We start from the raw sequence: 21138 nt of genomic DNA, 5'->3' as shown, positions 1-21138 counted from the left end.
AATAAAAAGATCAGTCTAGAAGCAACTACCATGGGGTATCAGTTGTTTAAAGTCAACAGTTTTCCTTGATAAAATAATCTTGATAATGCTTGTGTTTTGTTAAAGGAATAGCCAAAAGGCCACACTTAAGATATAGTTAAAAAACAAAAACAAAGGCCTGACTAGAGATGCAAAATGCATAATTTATCCAAAGCCAACAAAAAATCCTGAACATGTCTACAGTTTTTTCTTTTAAAAAAGATAACCCGAACAAATCACAACAATTCTGTAGTGTACCAAGTGTATATTTCAATTTACTGTATTTAATCTAACAACAGATTTGGTCATAATTTACCAGATATACACAAATGATTTAAGTAGCAAAAGGAGATTCGGTTTCAAGAGAATAAGTAAAATACATTAAGAATGTAAAGCCAGGTCCAGTTTAAGCATTAAGTGAATAGTATGTTATAATAAAGCAGATTTAGGTGATTTTCGGACAAGATAGGTAGATCAATTGTAAACTATTTTATGGGGAATAAATGGGATGGAAGAAATCTTTATACTATAACTTACATATTCACAGAGCAGAACATTTACTTAACGTTTAAAATACTTCCCATTCATATTATGTTTCCCCGCTATTTTCTACTTTGGACCCCAACAGAATTACACATTACTCATTTCAGTCTAGAAGAGAATAAGATGTATTCAGTTCTTAAAAGAAAACCCAAGAACTACTTATCTGTCAGGTTTACAGTGATGTGGAATCTACCAGTGATGTATTTGGATATAAAAGATTATACAATACCCATATGATTCATCAGTCTGTTTCATCCAGCAGAAACAGTGTCCAACATTAATCCATTGTTGTATTGAAATAAGGAATAATAAAGCTGTCTCTTTAAATATATTTTATATATATTTATATATATATATATATATATAAACTTTGAACAGATGGAGCACCATTAAGATTCTATCTGTCAAAGCAATTAAGTTTACCACACAACTACCATAATTTAGTTCGCAGATATAAAATAGGAAAATATACTCATTTTAAAGTTAATAAACTCAAATATAGTGACCCTCAACTTATAATACAGTACTATCACACTGGCCTAGCTATGTATTATGATAAATGCTGTGCATATTTATTCACTGTGACATAGTAATATATTGAATGCAGTGTCTAAACTTCAGGTAGCTCACGTGCATTCAGGCTAGATGAAGCTGAGAAGACTAAGCATAAAAAAGGTGCAATACCCTCCCTTCCCTCAGAAAAAAAGGCCTGAAATCATTGGTACAATATAACAAGTTTAGAAAAGATTTATGGCTACAAAAATTCAAGTTTCAATGTCTCATCCAAAAACAGAAGCAAAGAGCATTGGGGATAAATAGCTCCAGCAATTATACTAACAATTTTCTTTTTTAAAAAAAGAAGTTCCAGCAAATTAAGCTGCCAAGTTAAACGTATTTTGTTTGGTATATAAAAGAACCCCCAAAATAGGAGAGAAGCAAAGATTCAGTTTGTGTTTACTTTAATGAAAAGCAAAGGGGCACAAAAAAAAGAGACAGCCTTATGTCTAATTTTTCACATAACAAAAACTAGACAAAAGCAGACAAATTGGGCTGGACTATTAAAATCAAAAATATCAATTACACGCCTTTTCAGATTCTAGGACTCTAAGCTTTGTGATGGATTGAGGTATACAGTAGTGAATAAAAGTAATAGCCAATAGAATAGTGCTAACAAAAACATAAATTAAAATATGGGCAGCCACGCCAAAAAGTGTCTAACATAAAGTTCTTTAAGTGACAAGGAGAACATTTCTTTCACTCCAATCACAATCTTCCTTGCAGTTTTAAGTCATTATTAACATTTGGTGAAAGAGCTGTAGCATTTTGAAAACTCAAAGTACTGAAACCTAGTAAGTCAGGAAATTAAATATCAGTGATTAGGTTTCCAGGACTTGTCAGCTACCATATCCTGACAAAATTAAGTGAGACAGATTCATGTCATCCAGAAGCTGGATATTGAAACTATCAAGGGAAGGGCAATGGCAAGAGAGGTGAGGTAAAGCCTCCTTTTAGGAAACGCGAGCCACTATGCCAGACTAGCCACTTTTGTTCAAAAACTATGATTGGAATCAAGGGAGCCATCTCCAAAAATTGCAATTTATTTCATCCATGTTAAGAGACACATGAATGATTAACACAGGCATAGTTAGTACTATGCCAGATTAGGACCCAAATAGTAATATCCTATAAATAATAAAAATACATTTTTACTTTGATAATTGACTGTAGGTGTGAAGACTCTATATAATTCAACCAAATGACTGTATGCTGTACAGTCCTGTGCAAATATCTTTTAAAAAATTAATAATCCTTTTTTTTTTGCTATAAGGCTTTAACCCTATAATTTTCACAGCAACATAACTTTCATCCAGCCTGTACCATATTTTTTCCAATCCTTCAGTCCAAAAATTCAACATGGTCAGTCTGTATGATGTCAAAATAAAGCATCTATAAGATCAAATCCCCTCAGTCTTCTAAAGGCACACAGACTTCCCCAGATTCATCCCACCGAGTCTGGTCATTCTGTTCTTCTATATCATCAGGTAGCTCTTCATCAGCTTCCCCTACTTCATTTTCTTCAAACTCTTCGTCTCTAGGAAAATCGGTGTCTTGTACCTGGTCTACTCCCTCTTGCGCTCCTGGCTGAGATTTGTCTGCACAGTCAACGCAAACACCGTAACGCCGAGATCCATGTCTTATTCCAACACTAGCTGCTAGCATGAAAATCTTCTTGCACACCATACATTTGTACTTCTTATCCTTCTTGTGAACCTACATAAAGGATAGAATTATTATATCAACAGGTTTAATATAGATTTATTAAAATTGATTTGTTTTGTAATTAATCCAAAACTAAGATTTGAATATACTTGAAAGCCACAAATGGGATCTACTGCACCCATATCAAAATTTTGCACTTCACAAGAAATGAAAAATATTCTTGCTATATTTTTAAGCTCCTATTTCTGCTCCAGTTCCTTAGTAAGTTGAATTATAAATTATTGGAGAATGCAATTTAAAACCCAGTATCAAAATTAAATATTACTGATATGTCTCAATAATATTACTTCTTAAAGCAGATATTCAGCCAGCCTTTAACAAGGAACACTAATCTTAAGTTTCCTTCAGCTTTTGGGATTAAAAGGAAATAAATTCTGACACCAACTTTCTTGGCTTTTTAATTACCAAGTACACATTATAAGGTGCAAAAATCCCACACTGCATTCTCATTACTGAATCCGAGCATGAGGGAATATCTGAGATGCAGGTTTGTATTTATGCCTACTGAAACAAAAGCAGAGCAAGACTGTACATATTCATCTAAATCTGATTACTGGTGCAACCAGAGCAAAATCAGACCTCCATTCAAACATTTAGTTTATCTACAATAGTAGTCTTCCTGAATAATGAACCAGGGAATTATTTCTATTTTTGCATTATGTTTCTGAAATATAGCATAAAAACCAGCAAAACCATTTTGTTTAGTTATTGAATTCATCCAATAATTGCCAATTCCTGACTATTAATATTACCTTAACTATTTTATAGTAATAATGTATATATTAGTATTTAGAAAAAAAACGGGCAGATTTTTATTAATTATCCAATTTATTAATTTTGAATGTTTAAACATATTTTACTGGATCCAATCTGGGTCGGTCATCAGGACTAGAGGTTTAGTCTTCCTAGCTTTCACACTCGTGCTGCAGCCCATCCTCAAGGAACTTCTCACCATTATCCAATTATAGACGTTAGTTTGTTTGTCCTGTAGGACAATATAATTCCAAACATTGCCACAGAGAATGCTGTAGTTTGAAGCAGGCTACTTATTTAAACACTTTAATTGTAAACTACACAAATGTGATGTCAGTTAGCAGCTTAATTCTATATGAAACATGATATACCAAACTAATTCAATACATAACAAATATTATTTAGTTTTATTGTAGCAAACTGTAGAAGTTACATACCAAGGAATGTCTTTTTACATGTTCTCTACGAGTAAACAATTTTCCACAAATATCACAGCTGAAAGATCTCACTCCTGTATGAATGAGCAAATGTCTCTTTAGTGTTCTTCTATATTTGGCTACATAGTTACAGTGTGGACACTTCAATTTATTCATGATTAGAGAAGAATCACCTAAAGATCCAAACAAAAGTGATTTAATAAGTTAACAAAAATATTTTACAAAATATGATATAAAATAATATAGTATAATAAGTGTGTATGTGTATGCATATGTGTGTATATTGCCATTCAGCACAAAGCTAATCTCTGTATAGCCATAACACCCAGATTTATTTCACCCACATACCTCAAGTATGTTTACATATAACTACAGTGAGGGGAAAAATATTTGATCACCTGCTGTTTTTGTACGTTTGTTCACTGACAAAGAAATGATCAGTTTATAATTTTAATGGTAGGTTTATTTTAACAATGAGAGACAGAATAACAACCAAAAAATCCAGAAAACTGCATTTCAAAAAAGTTATAAATTGATTTGCATTTTAATGAGTGAAATAAGCATTTGACCCTTTGCAAAACATGACTTAGTACTTGGTGGCAAAACCCTTGTTGGCAATCACAGAGGTCAAACGTTTCTTGTAGTTGGCCACCAGGTTTGCACACATCTCAGGAGGAATTTTGTCCCACTAGTCTTTGCAGATCCTCTCCAAGTCATTAAGGTTTCGAGGCTAACATTTGGCAGCTCGAACCTTCAGCTCCCTCCACAGATTTTTTATGGGATTAAGGTTTGGAGACTGGCTAGGCCACTCCAGGACCTTAATGTACTTCTTCTTGAGTCACTCCTTTGTTACCTTGGCCGTGTGTTTTGGGTCATTGCCATGCTGGAATACCCATCCACAACCCATTTTCAATGCCCTGGTTGAGGGAAGGAGGTTCTCGCCCCAAGATTTGACGGTACATGGCTCCATCTATCATCCCTTTGATGCGGTGAAGTTGTCCTGTCTCCTCAGCAGAAATACACCCCCAAAGCATAATGTTTCCACCTCCATGTTTGACAGTGGGGATGGTGTTCTTGGGGTCATAAGCAGCATTCCTCCTCCTCCAAAGTTGAGTTGATGCTAAATAGCTTGATTTTGGTCTCATCTGATCACAACACTTTCATTCAGTTCTCCTCTGAACCATTCAGATGTTCAATGGCAAATTTCAGATGGGCTTGTACATGTGCTTTCTTGAGCAGGGGGACCCTGCAGGATTTCAGTCCTTCACGGTGTAGTGTGTTAACAATTGTTTTCTTGATGACTATGGTCCTAGCTGCCTTGAGATCATTGACAAGATCCTCCCATGTAGTCCTGGGCTGATTCCTCACCATTCTCATGATCATTGAAACTCCACAAGGTGAGATCTTACATGGAGCCCCAGACCGAAGGAGATTGACAGTTATTTTGTTTCTTCCATTTGCGAATAATCACACCAACTGTTGTCACCTTCTCACCAAACTGCTTGGCGAAAGTCTTGTAACCTATTCCAGCCTTATGTAGGTCTACAATCTTGTCCCTGACATCCTTGGACAGCTCTTTGGTCTTGGCCATGGTGAAGAGTTTGGAATCTGATTGATTGCTTCTGTGGACAGAGTGTTCCTAATCTCAGTTCGTTACCTGTATAAAAGACACCTGGGAGCAGAAATCTTGCTGATTGATAGGGGATCAAATATTTATTTCACTCATTAAAATGCAAATCAATTTGTAAATTTTTAAAATGCGTTTGTCTGGATTTTTTTGTTGTTATTCTGTCTCTCATTGTTAAAATAAACCTACCATTAAAATTATACACTGATCATTTGTCAGTGGTCAAATGTACAAAATCAGCAGGGGATCAGATAATTTTTTACCTCACTGTAGTTCATTCACCTTCATTTGTAAGGCGTTAGAATTACTTGACTCTTTGAGACCAAGGTTAAAGAGAACAGCAATTTACCACATGATCGGAACAGGTTAGCAAAAGTGTGATTTCTAACTGTTTAGCAACAGCCTGCATACAATAGCACACATGGTACTTTCTTAAAAAAAAATTACATTTTTAAGATAATCAGCAAAAGATTGGTGACAATTGCAAATAAAGTGTTTCAATGGCTTGAAAATGTTTAGGTAATTATCCTTATCAAATAAACAACAGAAAATATACAAATTAGAAATTTTCGAATGCAAAGAGAAAAATGTCCCAGACAGAGTGATTTCTGCAATCCTCTAATTTGTAGAGGAAGATTTTCAGAAATGTTTCTGTACAAGGTTTGCCAGAATGCTAATACAGGTAGTTCTTGATTTACGTAACTTTATTTAGTGACTGTTCAAAGTTATAATGGCCCTGAAAAAAGTGATTTATGACTGCTTTCCGTACAACTCTTACAACATCCCCATGGTCACATGATCAAAATTCAGCCATTTGGCAACTGACTCATATTTATGACGGTTTCAATGTTCCGGGGTCATGCAATCTCCTTTTCTGATCTTCTGATAAGTGAACTCAATGGGGAAGCCAGATTCATTTAACAACCGTGTTACTAACTTAGCAATCGCAGAGATTCACTTAGCAACTGTGGCAAGGTTGTAAAATGGGGCAAAACTCACTTAACTATCTCGCTTAGCAACAGAAATTTTGGGCTCAATCGTAGTCATAACTTGAGGACTACCTGTACTAATCTTGGCAAATAAAAGGCCCTCTAACTAAAAGAGTCAATCACTAATGCATTCTTATATGTAAAGACTGCAAGTTCAACCAAGCTTTTAGGCAAAGCATATCCCTGGAGATACCATTCTCAATCTAAAATGCTCAAAACTCTATGCTGTCCCATTTATCCATCAGTTTAAATTAAAATTATGAATCCTGTGATTTTATAGTTCTAATTGAAATCCAAATAAACCCATCAAGAAGTTTATTCATCATTAGTATACATCGCAGATGAATTGTACCAAAGTTTCAAAACTTTTTTTTAATAGTACCAGAAATTTAAAAAAGCACATTTTTGAATTGTAGCAGAGTTTAAGTATATTTTTAAATTGTATGAATGAATGACACACATAAGATTAGATCTTCCAAATTCTGGGACATCTGTAAAAACAGACTAGGAAAGCTTTTTTTCAAGTTTGAGGGATGCCTTCACAAGAAATCTTTAATAGAAGGGAAACATATGCCAGGATCTTTGAGATTCTTATCATCTGCGGATCCGCAAATTATCATTCAACAATAGTTATTTTGCTTATTTAACAGTAACCATTGCAGATTCTTTCTATGCAGTTTGAATTTTTCAGAGAATAGTGTTCACTTCTGATACATTACAATTAAATTACTCTTGTATAAATAGAAAATATAGTTTGAACAGAAGTTAATAGCTTTTCTCACCATTTTCCCAGTTTTCTTTTGGCCAGGATTCAGGTAGCAATCCATATTTGAAATCATTTGAAGTCCCTGGTAGTAACCCAAACTTGAAATCATTGGTGATACTAGGAAATATTCCAAACTTGAAATCATTTGAGGTACCTGTTATAAGAGATTTTTTTTAAAAAAAATTATACGTTGTGAGATGTATACAAAAGACATATTAATGCAAATAAGCACCCATATTGTATATATAAAACAAAGACAGCAGTCCCACAAGTAACCTAGCCCTGTGCAATAAGGATTTTACTAGGCCTACTGAGATTCAAGGTGCAAAAGTGGTAATTAAACCTTGTATATGCTATATGCATTAATTTTACATCTTTGAGATGCTTTAAAACACTCTATAAAACTTGACCTGAGTTAATTTGAGTATGAGTAGTAATTTGAGTAGTAGTTAATTTGAGTATATGGTTCTATGTACTACATACTGAAACTGGAAAACTCTACATACAATTCTATATTCAACACCCAGTCTAATCTGTAATTTATCATTGCTATTTCATAGAGGAAACAAAAACAGATCATGTAAGTTTTAACTTCCTGTTTCTATGAACTTTCTGTTTGGCTATCGTGACTGACCAGAAGAACTTTCAGGGACAGAGCAGACAGAAGCAAGCATCTTTTGGTTGGCAGAACCTGAGAAAGTTATGATAGGAAGAGCTTAAAATGATGGAGGAATAGGGGAAATTTATAAACCAAGACTCATTATGAATTTTGTTTACTGAGGAAAACTAAGTTAAAACAAGCTCTCCAAAATGGATCTGTTATTGGGGCTTAAAAAAACCTTAACAAATAAAATGAAAATTACAGTTAAAAGAGCAAATCCCACATTGTTTACCAATCTAGAAAATAGATTGAAATCAAAGTAAGATATAGAAAAAACAGTGCCTCCTAGAAATGTCTTGAGCTAGATATTACTAGCAATTATATCCAAAATCTATATTTCAAAATCATTCAAATCTACCAGTGCTGGTTAGTATTCTAAAATCAAAACTATTAGTTCTTTTAAAATAAAGGAAAAATGTCCCCTCATACAAGCCTCAAGACGTACACCAAAGTAAGTTACGGTAGTAAATAATTGCTTCCAATATTCTTTTGCAAAAGTTTTAAATACAAAGTCCAATGTTGACCACTGGGCTATTAGAGAGCTTAGTGTATTGCAATAAATAAAATTTGAAAATGGCTAAGCAATAGCTAAGCAAAAATGTTACCTTGTTTTTAGATAGTTTACCTTGAATTTATATAATTCACTCATAAATTAACACTTTAAAAGCTCCAAATCAACTCTCATTTAGTTGGCCCTGAACTAACTGAAATGGAGGAATTACTTTTCTCATATTGAATAACTTTAGGTATGAAAAAGGAAACACTTTGGAATTTACTCGTACACTCAAAACTTCTTCATAAATAGGTAGGACCCATATGAAGCTCAAATAATATTCAGTAAAGATATTAAAGGTAAAGATAAAAGTTATACAAAATGCAGAAAAAAAAGCAAAAGAGCCAAAATAGTTTCACACTATTTAGTACACTAACTCTCACCAAATTTAACATAACAGGATAATAGACTATGGCCTAAATCTCATTTTAGTTGATCTAATTTATTTTGACTTCTTCCAATTATTAATAGAAAGTAATTAAAATATTAACTTGGCAATCATGGCTAAAGTAAACAAGTCATCATTTAATTTGAATGTCTGCCCAGAAACAGTCAGGTCTGCTTATCTGGGCAAATGTGTTATATGACCCATTTGTCAAAGAGATAGAAGTTGCAATCTATTCCCAACATTCTTTCAGCTGTTCTTGGCACTTGTATTCAGAGTAGGTCACAGGAATGAAAACCTGGAAACCTATCTTCACAATCTTCAACTAATAAATTAGTGGAGTTAGTTGCAATAAGTGAATGAAGAATGAATATTGATCTTCCTCTTTTATTTTCTATAGCTGCCATATTCTAAATATCTCACTTCACTAATCAAAAGAACAAAGAAAAGGAAAAAGCATTGGCTTCATTTCCCTAAAGCATAACAATTAAATATGATTTGGTTAAAACATCTCTCTCCCAACAATCATTACAGCCATAATAGAAATATAAAAGTTGAAATAAGTGACTTCATGTCCATGTATGTTTCTGGGGCAGCAGTAAGTAATTTGCCATTACAAGTAATCCTCAAGTTATGACCAAAATAGACCCTGGCCAATTTTACGAACATTTTGCAGCAGTTACAAAGTAAATGCTGTGTTTATTAAGAAAACCCATGGTTCGCTATGGGTGTGGTTTTGCCAAAAACCAAAGTGCTGTTTTTTTTGCAAAACCATTGTAAAATATGGTCATGACTGTGGAGGACATCTTATGAACTGGGTCATAAGTCTCCTTTTTCAGCTTCAATGTAACACTGAATGGTCATTAAGCAACTGATCGTAAGTTAAGGACTACCTGTACTGCTATCTGATTTTTTTAATTCTCCAGTCTAAATTATAGTATCATTAGTGTAGTATTCTCTGCGGATTTCTCATTCAAGTAATAACCAAGTCCTGCCCTCCTTACCTTTCAAGCCCAGAGAAGCTTGATTAAGTGCTGCTGTTAATAGAGCAGCTCAAAGGGATTGGTTATTCATGTAGAGATGGTATATATTGATTCCAGACTACAGAAGCAAGAAAATTATTCTAGGTATAAAGAGGCTAGTGTTAGGAAATAAAAGGAGGGTGCGAAGAAGGACAAAAGCAGTTGGAAGCTTAACTTTAGTGCCAAATTTTTAATCTTTATGGTTTTAATTGATATATGTATTATGTTGCTTTAATGATGCTGTTTTGATTTTGATTGGGAACTATCCAGAGTTTGATATAAGATGGGTGACTATATAAATGTTTTAAATGAGTAAAATAATTTTAATTTTCTCGTATCTTTATTTCACAATTAATATTTTTTTAACTGGAACAGCAGTGAAAGGATTCCTAAACAAATAACACTACATTGTTTGGTTAAAATTTACTTCAAGGATTTCAACATATTTTCATTTTCAGTTTAAGCTTCCTCCCCCCCCACCCCGCAACTTCATATATTTTGGTATGGAATATTTATAATGTTTATAGTGTTTATAATATTTATAATGTTTATAGTGTTTATAATGTTTATAGTGTTCACTGATGCCTTTCCCTTCCTGGCTTAATTCTAAGGCAGGAAGAAGCAAAGCACAAGTATACTACTGAGTCCTATAGGGAGAAGGGCGGCATATAAATCCATGTTAATAATAATAATAAAGGTAGTCCTGAACTTAAGGCCATTGTTCAGTGTTGTTTGAAGTTATGACGGCACTGAACAAATGGACCGATGGTCATGTAATCAAAATTTGTGCACTTGAGCTGCATGCACTTACAGCTGCAGGGGTACCTCAACTCCCTCCTACCCACTCTACATCTACACCCTTTGTGAGGTAGCTGCTGGCTGCACAAGGTGTCTTCCCAAGGTCTCACACAGCAGTTTCCTCACAAGTCTTGAAGAAGATGGTCTCATGTGGCAGCAGTTGCCTCAGGACAGGCACACTTGTCAGCAGTGGGAGCAAGAAGATGGCAAATTCAGCTGGGTTGGTGTATAGCAGGGGTCTTCCAACCCCTGGGCCGCAGACTGCTAATGGCCTATGGCCTGTTGGGTACCAGGCTACGCAAGCGGCAGGGCAAGGGTGTGAAACTTCGTGGAGCCAGGAAGGTTGGGGACCACTGGTATATAGGGTAGTAGAGGTGTTGGCATGCAGAGTTGCAAAGATGGCTGAACTGGGGCTGCCCAGGGTGCAGGGCCTTTGTACAGTGCTGCTGAGCTCCATTGTGCAAAGTGGTTTCCTGGCACACTGCAACTCTGGGACTGCAAAAAGTTCCAGAGTTGTGTACCAGGAAGTCCCTTTGGCCAGGCTTTGCAAAGCACAAAGGAACTTCCTGGCACACCACAGATCTAGGGATTTTAGCAGCTCTAAAGGCCATGAAGTGTCAGGAACTCCCTTTACACAGCACCAATCCCAGCCCCAGCCTGGCCCAGCAATGCAGCACAAAGGTGCTACATGGCATGCTGCAGCTGCAAAAATGTTGTATTTCCAGAGCTATGGCCACACCAAGAAGCTTCCTATCCCCCTATTTTCTAGTCACTGTCATTTGGCAGCCCTCACCTACAACAGTGGCTATTCCAGCTCCCTCCCTGGCCTGAGAACAGTAGCTTGGTGGTCTACTATTAACTTTTTAATATATTTCTAGATTTGCTTTGTTTCCTGTTTTTCTCAACTAATTATACTGAGATGTTTAAATCTTTCACGGATAGTACAATGTACCCTTAATACTGGTTTTGTTTTATTTAAAAGCAGTTACACTTCTAAATTATAATTAGTCCAAAAATACAATTCTATGTGCCATATATTTTACATTACCTAACTATTAGAGTTAGGATCTGATTTCAAATGCTACACGTTTTGAGTTTCCCCAAATGCCATTCTTCTGTTAGTGGTAGGCAAATAAACCAGATTTCAAAGATTTGAATTTTTTCCTCTGAATATGCTGGCTATAACATGAATACATAAAGAACATGAACTCTGTCAAAAGCAATATTATCATGTATACGCCTGCACTCTGCATATCGTAAAATATGCTAATATTTCAAAATTGAAGGTTTAGAATATTTAGAACTACTGATTCTATAAACTTCTAAACAGAATTCCAATTCTAAACATTGTTACAAAGAAACTATTTTGGAAAGTAAGTTTAGCCACTTTAGTATAAATGTGCGACTTTAGCTCCATCTTTCTCTCTATAGTAGTTTTTGTAATCCTGCAGTAAAACCAATACTGCCGATCATCAATCTTCACAATTGAGATTTATTCTATTTTATATCTTAATTTAAAGCAGCTGTACATTCTATGATTCATACGTAAATGACTCAATGGTTTCAAAATCACAAGAGAAAAGGATGCTTTTGTATTTCAGAAGAAATATAAAAAAATGTTAGGATATTAAACTTTGGAAAAGCAACTTTCTGTTGCTTTAATTATGTTTGATATCCATCATGCCAGCATTTACCTGCTACTTCTTCCTTGATAAACTGCAGATCTTCTTCTGGATATTGTACTGAAGTTTGAGCAGCTGAGCAGTCTTCTAATGGCTCATCGTTATTGGGTGGTATATTGTAAACAAATCTTTTTGCACCTGGGTTTTTCCTTCTCGTTTTTCCAGGTTCTTGAAGTGATTGTCCCTGTGAACTCATATCATTCCACACAAAGACCTTCCCTTCACCTTGAGATTCATTTTCAGCCATTTCGGGTGAGCTGTCCTGGACCCAATCATTAATTTGGTAGTTTTCAGACTGGCTTTCATCAATGCAGTAGCCATCATTTTCAGTTTTTATGTTGCTTGCCAAGTTAGTTAGATTTCTTGTAGCCCAAAAACTAGCAACTTTCTGATCCCTTGAAGATAACCCATCTCTACTCACTGATCTTCTATTATAATCCACAACTACAGCTTCTGGGGCTTCTGATTTTATGCTTATGTTTAAGGCATCTTTGATAAAATTACGACAGGATTGCACAACCTCTGTCATCTGAAGGTAGCTGGCCACTGACATAACTTCAATTGCATTCTGGCTTGTAAGCACAAGATTACCAGAGTATAGAAAGTCCAAGATGACAGAGAAGCCTTGAACAGCAACAACATCTAAGTAGGTAACAGTGGTTTGGTTACGATTTTCTTTGTTTGTAAAGCAATACAGAGTCTTGAAGAAACGGCTGCCTGCAACCAGAATATTTTTGTGAGCTCTGAAGACTCTTCCACTCACCACAATATTGACATCACAGAGAATGCCCTTTTTCCTTTGCTCGTTTAATTCTTGCAATAGTTGATAGCAGTAAGAGTTCTCATTTGGCCTAATATTATAATCACAATCTCTCTCATTAGCCAATTCTGATATTAATTCAGATTCCTGTAATTAAGAGAAGAGGGAGGAAGATTATACATTTGAGTTGAGGCTTGACTGGTTTGAAATTCTAAATAATACTTTTAGGATTAAACAACCCAATTCTAAAATATTGTTGTTGCTTTCTTTATATTTTGTAGTTTAGTCCACTGCCATATATTTCTAGTTCAAGCACACACTGAAATTATTTTTATCACACACCAAATATGTACAAAGGACATTCAATTACATTACACTAATTTCTCGGGGCTATTAAAACTTCTGCTATTAATTGGAATATAACTATTTCATTGCCATGTAAATACTATGTAAATGCCCTTGTGCAATTTGCAAGATAAAAAAAATCACTGTGTCCTTGCTGAAATATCCCATCATAACAATGGATAAGACTACCAACTCTAGAGAAATATATATGAATTTGAAATATAAATTAGCCACTGCCTAGCCACAATGTGTGCCTTACCTTTTTTGTCTCCTGGTTTTTGCCTCCTTCCAAGTCACACCTCTTTAAGTATTTGGTGCTTAATACCTAACTTCTTTTCTTAAAATTAAACCTCAAAGTTACCTCAATTATTTTCTTACTTTCCAGTTTGCTAACCATCCTCACCATCCTTTGCATTGCTTCAGTTTGTCTGAACCTCTGTAAAATATGATTTCAAGAACTGAACACAATTCTTGAGGTGGACTCTAAACATGGGATTTTTACTTCCTGTATTTGGAAAAGTATCCCTACTAATACAACCTATATTTTCAAATGTCTTTTCAACAAGCTCCTTAGACATTCAACTCATATTGTATTACAATTCAAAATTCTTTTCACATACTCTACCACCAAGATAGGTATCTCTCATGTGATACTACTATACAGGTATACTATAAAGCCAGAAACTGAACGAACACTACAATTGCTATGTTGTCCTATATCTAACCATACTGCATAAGAATGTTGATAACTGGAGTACATTTAATAACTCAGCAAATAAAATTCTGCTTTGATTGGGCTCCAAAGTTCCTTTTGTATAAGAAGTTACTACCCTGAGAAGCTTCTTACATGGGTTAATTTATTTCTCCTCACGTGCATTATTTCATAGCTCACTGATGAATCCCCTAATTTACAAAAGTGCCTTCTTAGTGAAGGAATCTTCCTCAGATGCTATGTATTTTATTTTTAGCACTTGGCACTTAGACACATATACCTTTTGTTATTTTTGTATATACTTTTGTTATTGTTGGCAATTGTTTTCAATGATATTTTCTTTCCCAGAGTCACTTGTTGAGCTGGGTGGCCATACAAATTGATTAAGTAAATAAATGCATAAAACAATTGTTCCTAAATTGGAAATCTCATGTTTACTGTAATCATAGTAAGACAGACTACCCCTGACCTTGGTCTAGATTAGAAGACACAGGTGATGCAAAACATGGCAGTAAGACAAGCAACAATTCAGATTCAAAAGGCGAAATGCAATTTGGCATGTGCATCAGTGCTCATGCAGCAACTGTCAGAGAAATGCCTTATGGGTTGTATGTCAGTTGCAGAGAGTGGCTATGAACCCAGGAAGAGCTGCAGCTGTTTTAAGGTGGTCCTGACCAATGCTACGTCAACAGTAATGTATCTGAATGCACAGACCTAATGGTGATGCATATTACCCATTTGCACTGATAGTTGGTTAATTAATACTGAGCAAGATTAAGGTTTCTTCCCTGGGATATTGGTGCTCACTGAAAATTAAAAAAAAAACATTCCAGAAGAAAGCAGTAACAAACATGGTAACATTTTCAAAGACACTGTATTAATACAGTGACTAGAAGTTAAGATCAACTTGAATATCCTTAAAAAAAACTCTAAATAACTTATGACCACAATGTCATTACTATACAGACTTAATCAACTATGATAAAAGAATCTTGTGTGTCTATGTACAAGACACATAGTATTCAGTTAATATTAGAACCACAATTCATTTGTGGTTGTATCGACTCCACTTTTGAGGGCACTAAAGCAATTTTTTTCTTTCATTGTACCAATACAATATGGGATAATGGCCTGAAGATGCCTCCTCATTTTTCCATATTAAAATTAATTTCTGCTCTGGGTTAAAATTTTCATTATTCATTTGCAATATTACTTACTTCAAGTAATATTGAAATAAGAGAAATTTTACCAGTATTATGCTGTATCAGTACACTGATTCCCTACTGCTGTTTATTATGACAACTATATATGTTTCCCTTTTGTTTTTGCTATCCTCCATTTAACCTTCCAGATAGACTAATGAGGAATAAAACCCAGCATCTGTAGCTAAAACATATTTTTCTGTTCTTCAATTTGGGGCCCTCAAGATTTTTTGGTACTAAAATTTATAACTTCTAGACAATGTAAAGGATACAAGCTTTTGGGGAAAAAACTATTTCACATATTAACCTATATATCAAAACACAGTTTCAATATCTATCATTAATCAAAGAGCTCATTCAATCCCAGTTAACTGATATATACCATTTTTTGGTAAAAAGTGTTAAACGTATCAGGCATTATTATCCATTCCATAAGAACCAACCTTTTTTAATTCTAATAATCCAGAAGCTATTTCCCAGAAAATAGCTGTCGTATCTATTCCAGATTTCTACATAGTCATGTATGACATAAATATGAAGGAAAGTTTGTTACTATCTGCTCTTTAGTTAAATACATCCTGGATTTGTAGTGAAGATACTGTTCCTTCAAAATGTCTGATACAAATGGGAGGATTTTAATTAGCTTAACAACCTAATCCCTAACCTGATTTTCAGACACAAGCCCTAAGATTGAAGACTTATACCCTACATCTATTTTAAGGAATCTTAAACTGAAGAATGAGATCATCTTCTTGTGCCTATTTAAAATATATCCCATATACTCAGCTTCCTGAAATTTGTTCAGCATTAATATGTTATAAGGAATCTTTAAAAACCAAAGTGTTTTCAATCATTTTGCACAGCCTAAAAAAGGTCTACAATCACACATCTAATCTTTGAAGAAAAATGTATTTCTTAGGGTATTCATGCAATCTTTTATCAAAAAATCTTTTAAGGACACAGCCTAAATATAATGCAAATTATACAATCATTTTGTATTATCAGTGATACTTTCCACGTAATTCAAAACTGCTTCCATCACAAATCACTGTATATCTCAGTTTTGAGTATGAAAGTTAGAACAGCTTCTCCAAATATCAAATATAATATTTCTTATCAAGTGTTATCCTGCAATTTTAAAAAAACTGTTGATATTAATATAAATTCAGGCCCTAATTAAATACAGGGAAGTATTGCATGCTAAGGGACATGAATACACAATGCATAGAAAATAATCTAATATTGTTTCAAACAATTGAATATACAATTTGGATGTTAACAAACAAATGTCATTTGTAATTTGAGAAAGTTTTTTTTTAAATACACACTATAATGGTTAAAGATGGATACAATGGAAACTAACTCACAAAGAAACCCACAAGGTTTAGGCTGACTGTTAAAGACCACAAAAATCCATGATTACTGTACCTCAATCTTGTTCATAGCAATCTAACTTTGGATCTGGCATTGTATGAGTTAATGTAGGAATATAGCAAAAGAGAACATGAATTTAGCAAAAGTATTCCATTTTTTCTTTGGATTCTAAGTACAGTACAATAACAAATGTATATTAAATTGCACTGAGAATATTTCATAAAGTTCAGGGCAATAGATAATGGCTTGCTCTCCTTAACTTGAAATAGATCACACTTCACCACCAGTCCTCCCATCTTTCTAAGGCAGTGCTTCTCATCTCTGGCACCTTTATGATGTGTGAACTTCAAACCCCAAAATTTCCAGAATACTGGGAATTAAAGTCCATACATCATACAGTTACTAAAGATGAGTAACACAGTTCTAAGGAAATAAACACTTGAGTGATTATCTCATCCTTCCTTAGTACCTCTCAGCAATACCCATAGCATATACCTAAGATACAATTAGTCTCGGAGAAAGTGGGATATGCTGAGAGAACAACAGCAATCTGTGTGCTGTTGGCTGTCTCTGACAAGGAATGAGGAGATATTAATACAGTGCAGTGAATCATAAGAACTTAATGCTAACAAGTAAATAAATTTAAATCGGCAAGAAAAGTTACTTAAATCATTAGTTTAGATCAAATTTCCTATTGAAAAAAGTATTAATGACATCAATGTTAATATAGTACTGAATAATCTTGTTTACTTATTTGTAATCCAACACCAAACTGGGGAACCCGATTTACATGATTTCTCATAATCTTGCTATCAACTTCTGTTTCCTATTTTTTTTTATGTTTTATCAACATTTTCTTTTTCTTTTTTATAAATAAAGGAAATCACTTGAAATATTCTGAAGACAAAATAAGACCTGACACTTTACTGAATGGGCCAACAGAATTTAAATATTGAGACTGTTTTTAGTTTGTATGAGAATGTTTTTTCAATAGTATATGGTATCTTTAATCTTTGAATAAAGATTAATTAAAGATACCATACATTTTATTTGTTAAACAGGCAAAACACAATTTAAGAGCTTTTTTAGTTTTTTAAAAAAGTATTTTCAGCCACTCTGGTGTGTCTGCATCATATTCAGAACAAAAAAGACTCTCACCATGATATTTTCTAAATTATATTGCTTAAAAGAAATAATTATAACAAAATATGAAGAGACAATGGAAATAGTGAAAAGAACCAGGTAAGATATTGGAACTTAAATGGAACATCTACACAACTTTAGAACAAAACTGGCTTCTATTAGGGTAGAATGCTCAGTTTAGATAAATCCCCAAAGTTATGATGTTTCTTTGGATAACATTAAGACTAGTCTAGACTAGCTCATATTTATATCTGGGTACATGGTTGATTGGCTATAAATTCAAAATGATCTAGTTCAATATTCAAATGCTGAATGCAAAGTCTACATTCACATATTTCTTGCTGTAATCTCATTTCTCAATCTATCCATCTTCAAAAGTTTATTATTAAACTAATGTTTTCAGTTATTTGAAATGTGACAACTTTTATCACATTTATTTTTAGATTTTTATTTTGCCTTTCCTCCAGTGGCTCTAAGTGGACTATAGAAACTCTCTTCTATTTTTCTCATGATCACTTTGTGGGATAGAGAAATAATGAATGGTCCAAAGTCCATTCATGAACTTCCACAATTGAGAATGGACTTGAATTTGCATTTTTATCCAATACCGTCCTTAACCATTATACCAAGACAGGCTCTTGGTTTTAATCAGAAGGAAAATGGAAACATAGCTAAAATTTGGTAAGTTTATATGCAGGTTTTCATATGAGGAAATATAATTGACTTTAGTCTCATTTTTTGCATCTGAAGTGTTGTTTAATGAACTGTTTACTAAGTAGAAAAATCCACATGACACAAAAAGTAAAAAAAGAACCCCTACGATTCTTAATAACAGAAAATTTGGGACACTTGAAAATATCAAGAATTACAAAACGGGTATATAATGTGCCAGGTTCAATTCTAAAACAATATACACGAGTAAATAGAGTGAGAACAGAACACCTTGTGTCTGCACCTCTTTAAAAGTAGCAGTCTTTTCTCTGGATCCTATAATGCCAGAAAAACACTGATGCTTTGAAAAGGTAGATAGGTATAAAGTTTTTCCCCAAAAACAATTTTACTTGGAGTGTAGTGCAAGAATGTATTTCTCAAGAACTCTCAAGATTTTTGAAAGTTTTATATCATTACATTTATAGATTTTCCCATTATGAATAAACCTCACTGTATTATTTGAATGTATTTAAGTGGGCAAAAAGGATAGTTTGCATCACATAGCATAATACAATGCCAAATACAGGGAGCACAAAATATATTAGACCTTACGTTCACCTACATTATACAAACCAATTACAGATACTACTGCCTATCTAGATTTGTACCCCCCCTAATCAATGGAAGTAATTGCATTAAGAAACATTAAAGGTAAAAAATTATTAAACCTCAAAACTGTCACAAGCCACTCCTTAAACTTTTCAGTCAAAATTGCTGATTATGCTTCCTTAAAATCAGAAAGAAGAATAAATTCCTTATTATGGGAAGAACACGAACCAGGGTTATAATATGCCCTCAAACTCAGGCAATGCTTTAGAAGCCCTTTAAAGTAGTTCATACAAGGCACGCTGCCTGACAACGAGGCTATCCAAGGAAAGGAGGACACCAAGACGGCGACTGCTTTCCCCTACTACCACCACTGCCTCCCCCCCCCAGGCCCCGATTCAACTCACCTGCTCAGCAGTGACTGGCTCATTGAGACGATGTTCAGCTGACAGATGATGCCTGAGAAATAGGGCGCGTTTATAATTGCGGGTACCCTTGCAGAGATCGTCGTGTCCCCTGCTGCTGCTGTTGTTGTTGCTGCTGCTGCCGCTGCCGTCTGTAGACGAGGTGGTAGGGACGGCAGCGCTGCACCAAGCACAGGACACGATCCCTGTCTTCTGACAGTACTGTAGCCACGGGAACTCCTTAAGCCAGCAGCTCTGGAAGGAGACGTGCAGCTTCTGCAGGAGGGACTTGGGCCGGCTTGCCAGCGGAAAGTGCTGGATACTCTCCCCCTCCCCCGCGCCTACGCTGTTGACCTCCGCCTCATCCCCCCCAGACCGCCTGCTGCTGCTGCAGCTGCCGCCCTCTGCGCCGCTGCCATCACCCAGGCTGCCCCCCTCGCCGTCTTCCTCGTCCTCGCTGCTGTCGCTCAGCGACCCCCCGTCCTGCACCAGCTCCTTCCCCTCCAGCAGCCCCTCCAGCTCCAGCTCCTCCTCCTCTCCGCCGCCACCCCGCCCGTTCAACGGCCGCCGCGACCAGGCCGCCCCGTCGCAGCCATTGTTTGCCGCCGCCACCAAGCCCCCACCACGGAAGGCCAAGGTCCGGCGATTCCTCTCGGCGAACATGGGGCCGACCGGGGCAGCGACGGACGTAGCAGCGCTCGCCGAGTCCGAAGGCGGGGTCGGCGAGAGCGCTTTTCCGGCAGTGTCCGCGGCCTCCACCTCGGCCACCTCCAGCTCCACGGTCTCCAGCTCCACTTCCTCCTCCACCCCCTGGCCGTTCAACTGCTCGGCTTCCTGACGGACCCAGGCCTCGCCCTGGCCACCGCTGCCACCACTCCCGCTATTGCCGTTAGCTGTCGGGCCACCGCCACCCCCTCCTCCTCCTCCTCCCACGGTGGCGGTGGTGGCGCTGACCAGGCCTCCCCCCCGGAACGCCAAGGTCCTGCGGTTCATCTCGGCGAACATGGCGGGCGACCGCGCGCCCCCCCCGCCCGCCTGTCTCCCTCCCTCCCTCGCGCCCCCCCCTCCCGCTCCGGCCCAACTGTCTCTCTGCTCCCCCCCTCCCCGGCCCCACAACCGATCGCTCTGGGGAAAAGGGGAGGCAGGAAAAGCGGCTAACCAACCGAAGCACCCACCCGGCCAGGCAGTTTCAGTCAGTCAGTTCGCCGGGCCGCTCGAAAGCGCTTTTAAAGGCTGCAAGAACAAAATCTTATCCCCACGCTCCAGCCTGCGTCGCTGGCACGGCCGCCTTCGTCGTCGCCTCCTCAAGTGCTTCCCCTACAATAGATCCGGCTCAACCAGCGGCAGCCCTTCCGCCCCACCAGGCCCCGGCCCAGGTCGAATGGCAAATGAACAACGGACTGCGCCCACAATGCACTGGGGCGGCA

At 36.5% G+C, this 21138-nt stretch overlaps 1 protein-coding gene across 1 annotated transcript; it reads right to left on the bottom strand.

Moving 5' to 3' along the window:
- Window positions 1–270: 270 nt before the first annotated feature.
- Window positions 271–20904, bottom strand: ZBTB10 (zinc finger and BTB domain containing 10; the record flags this gene model as incomplete). The annotated part of the gene is made up of 6 exons (XM_015832060.2): window positions 271–2832; window positions 4032–4204; window positions 7430–7567; window positions 12527–13421; window positions 19715–19966; window positions 20887–20904. Coding segments are annotated over 6 exons (1782 nt in total), but the record flags the coding sequence as incomplete, so codon positions are not given.
- Window positions 20905–21138: the final 234 nt, after the last annotated feature.

This window comes from Protobothrops mucrosquamatus, unplaced genomic scaffold (genome assembly GCF_001527695.2).
Source record: "Protobothrops mucrosquamatus isolate PMUCROS unplaced genomic scaffold, P.Mucros_1.0 scaffold_297, whole genome shotgun sequence".
NCBI lineage: Eukaryota > Metazoa > Chordata > Lepidosauria > Squamata > Viperidae > Protobothrops > Protobothrops mucrosquamatus.
Note: the sequence above shows the minus strand (reverse complement) of the source record. Positions and strands in the feature narration are given on the sequence as shown.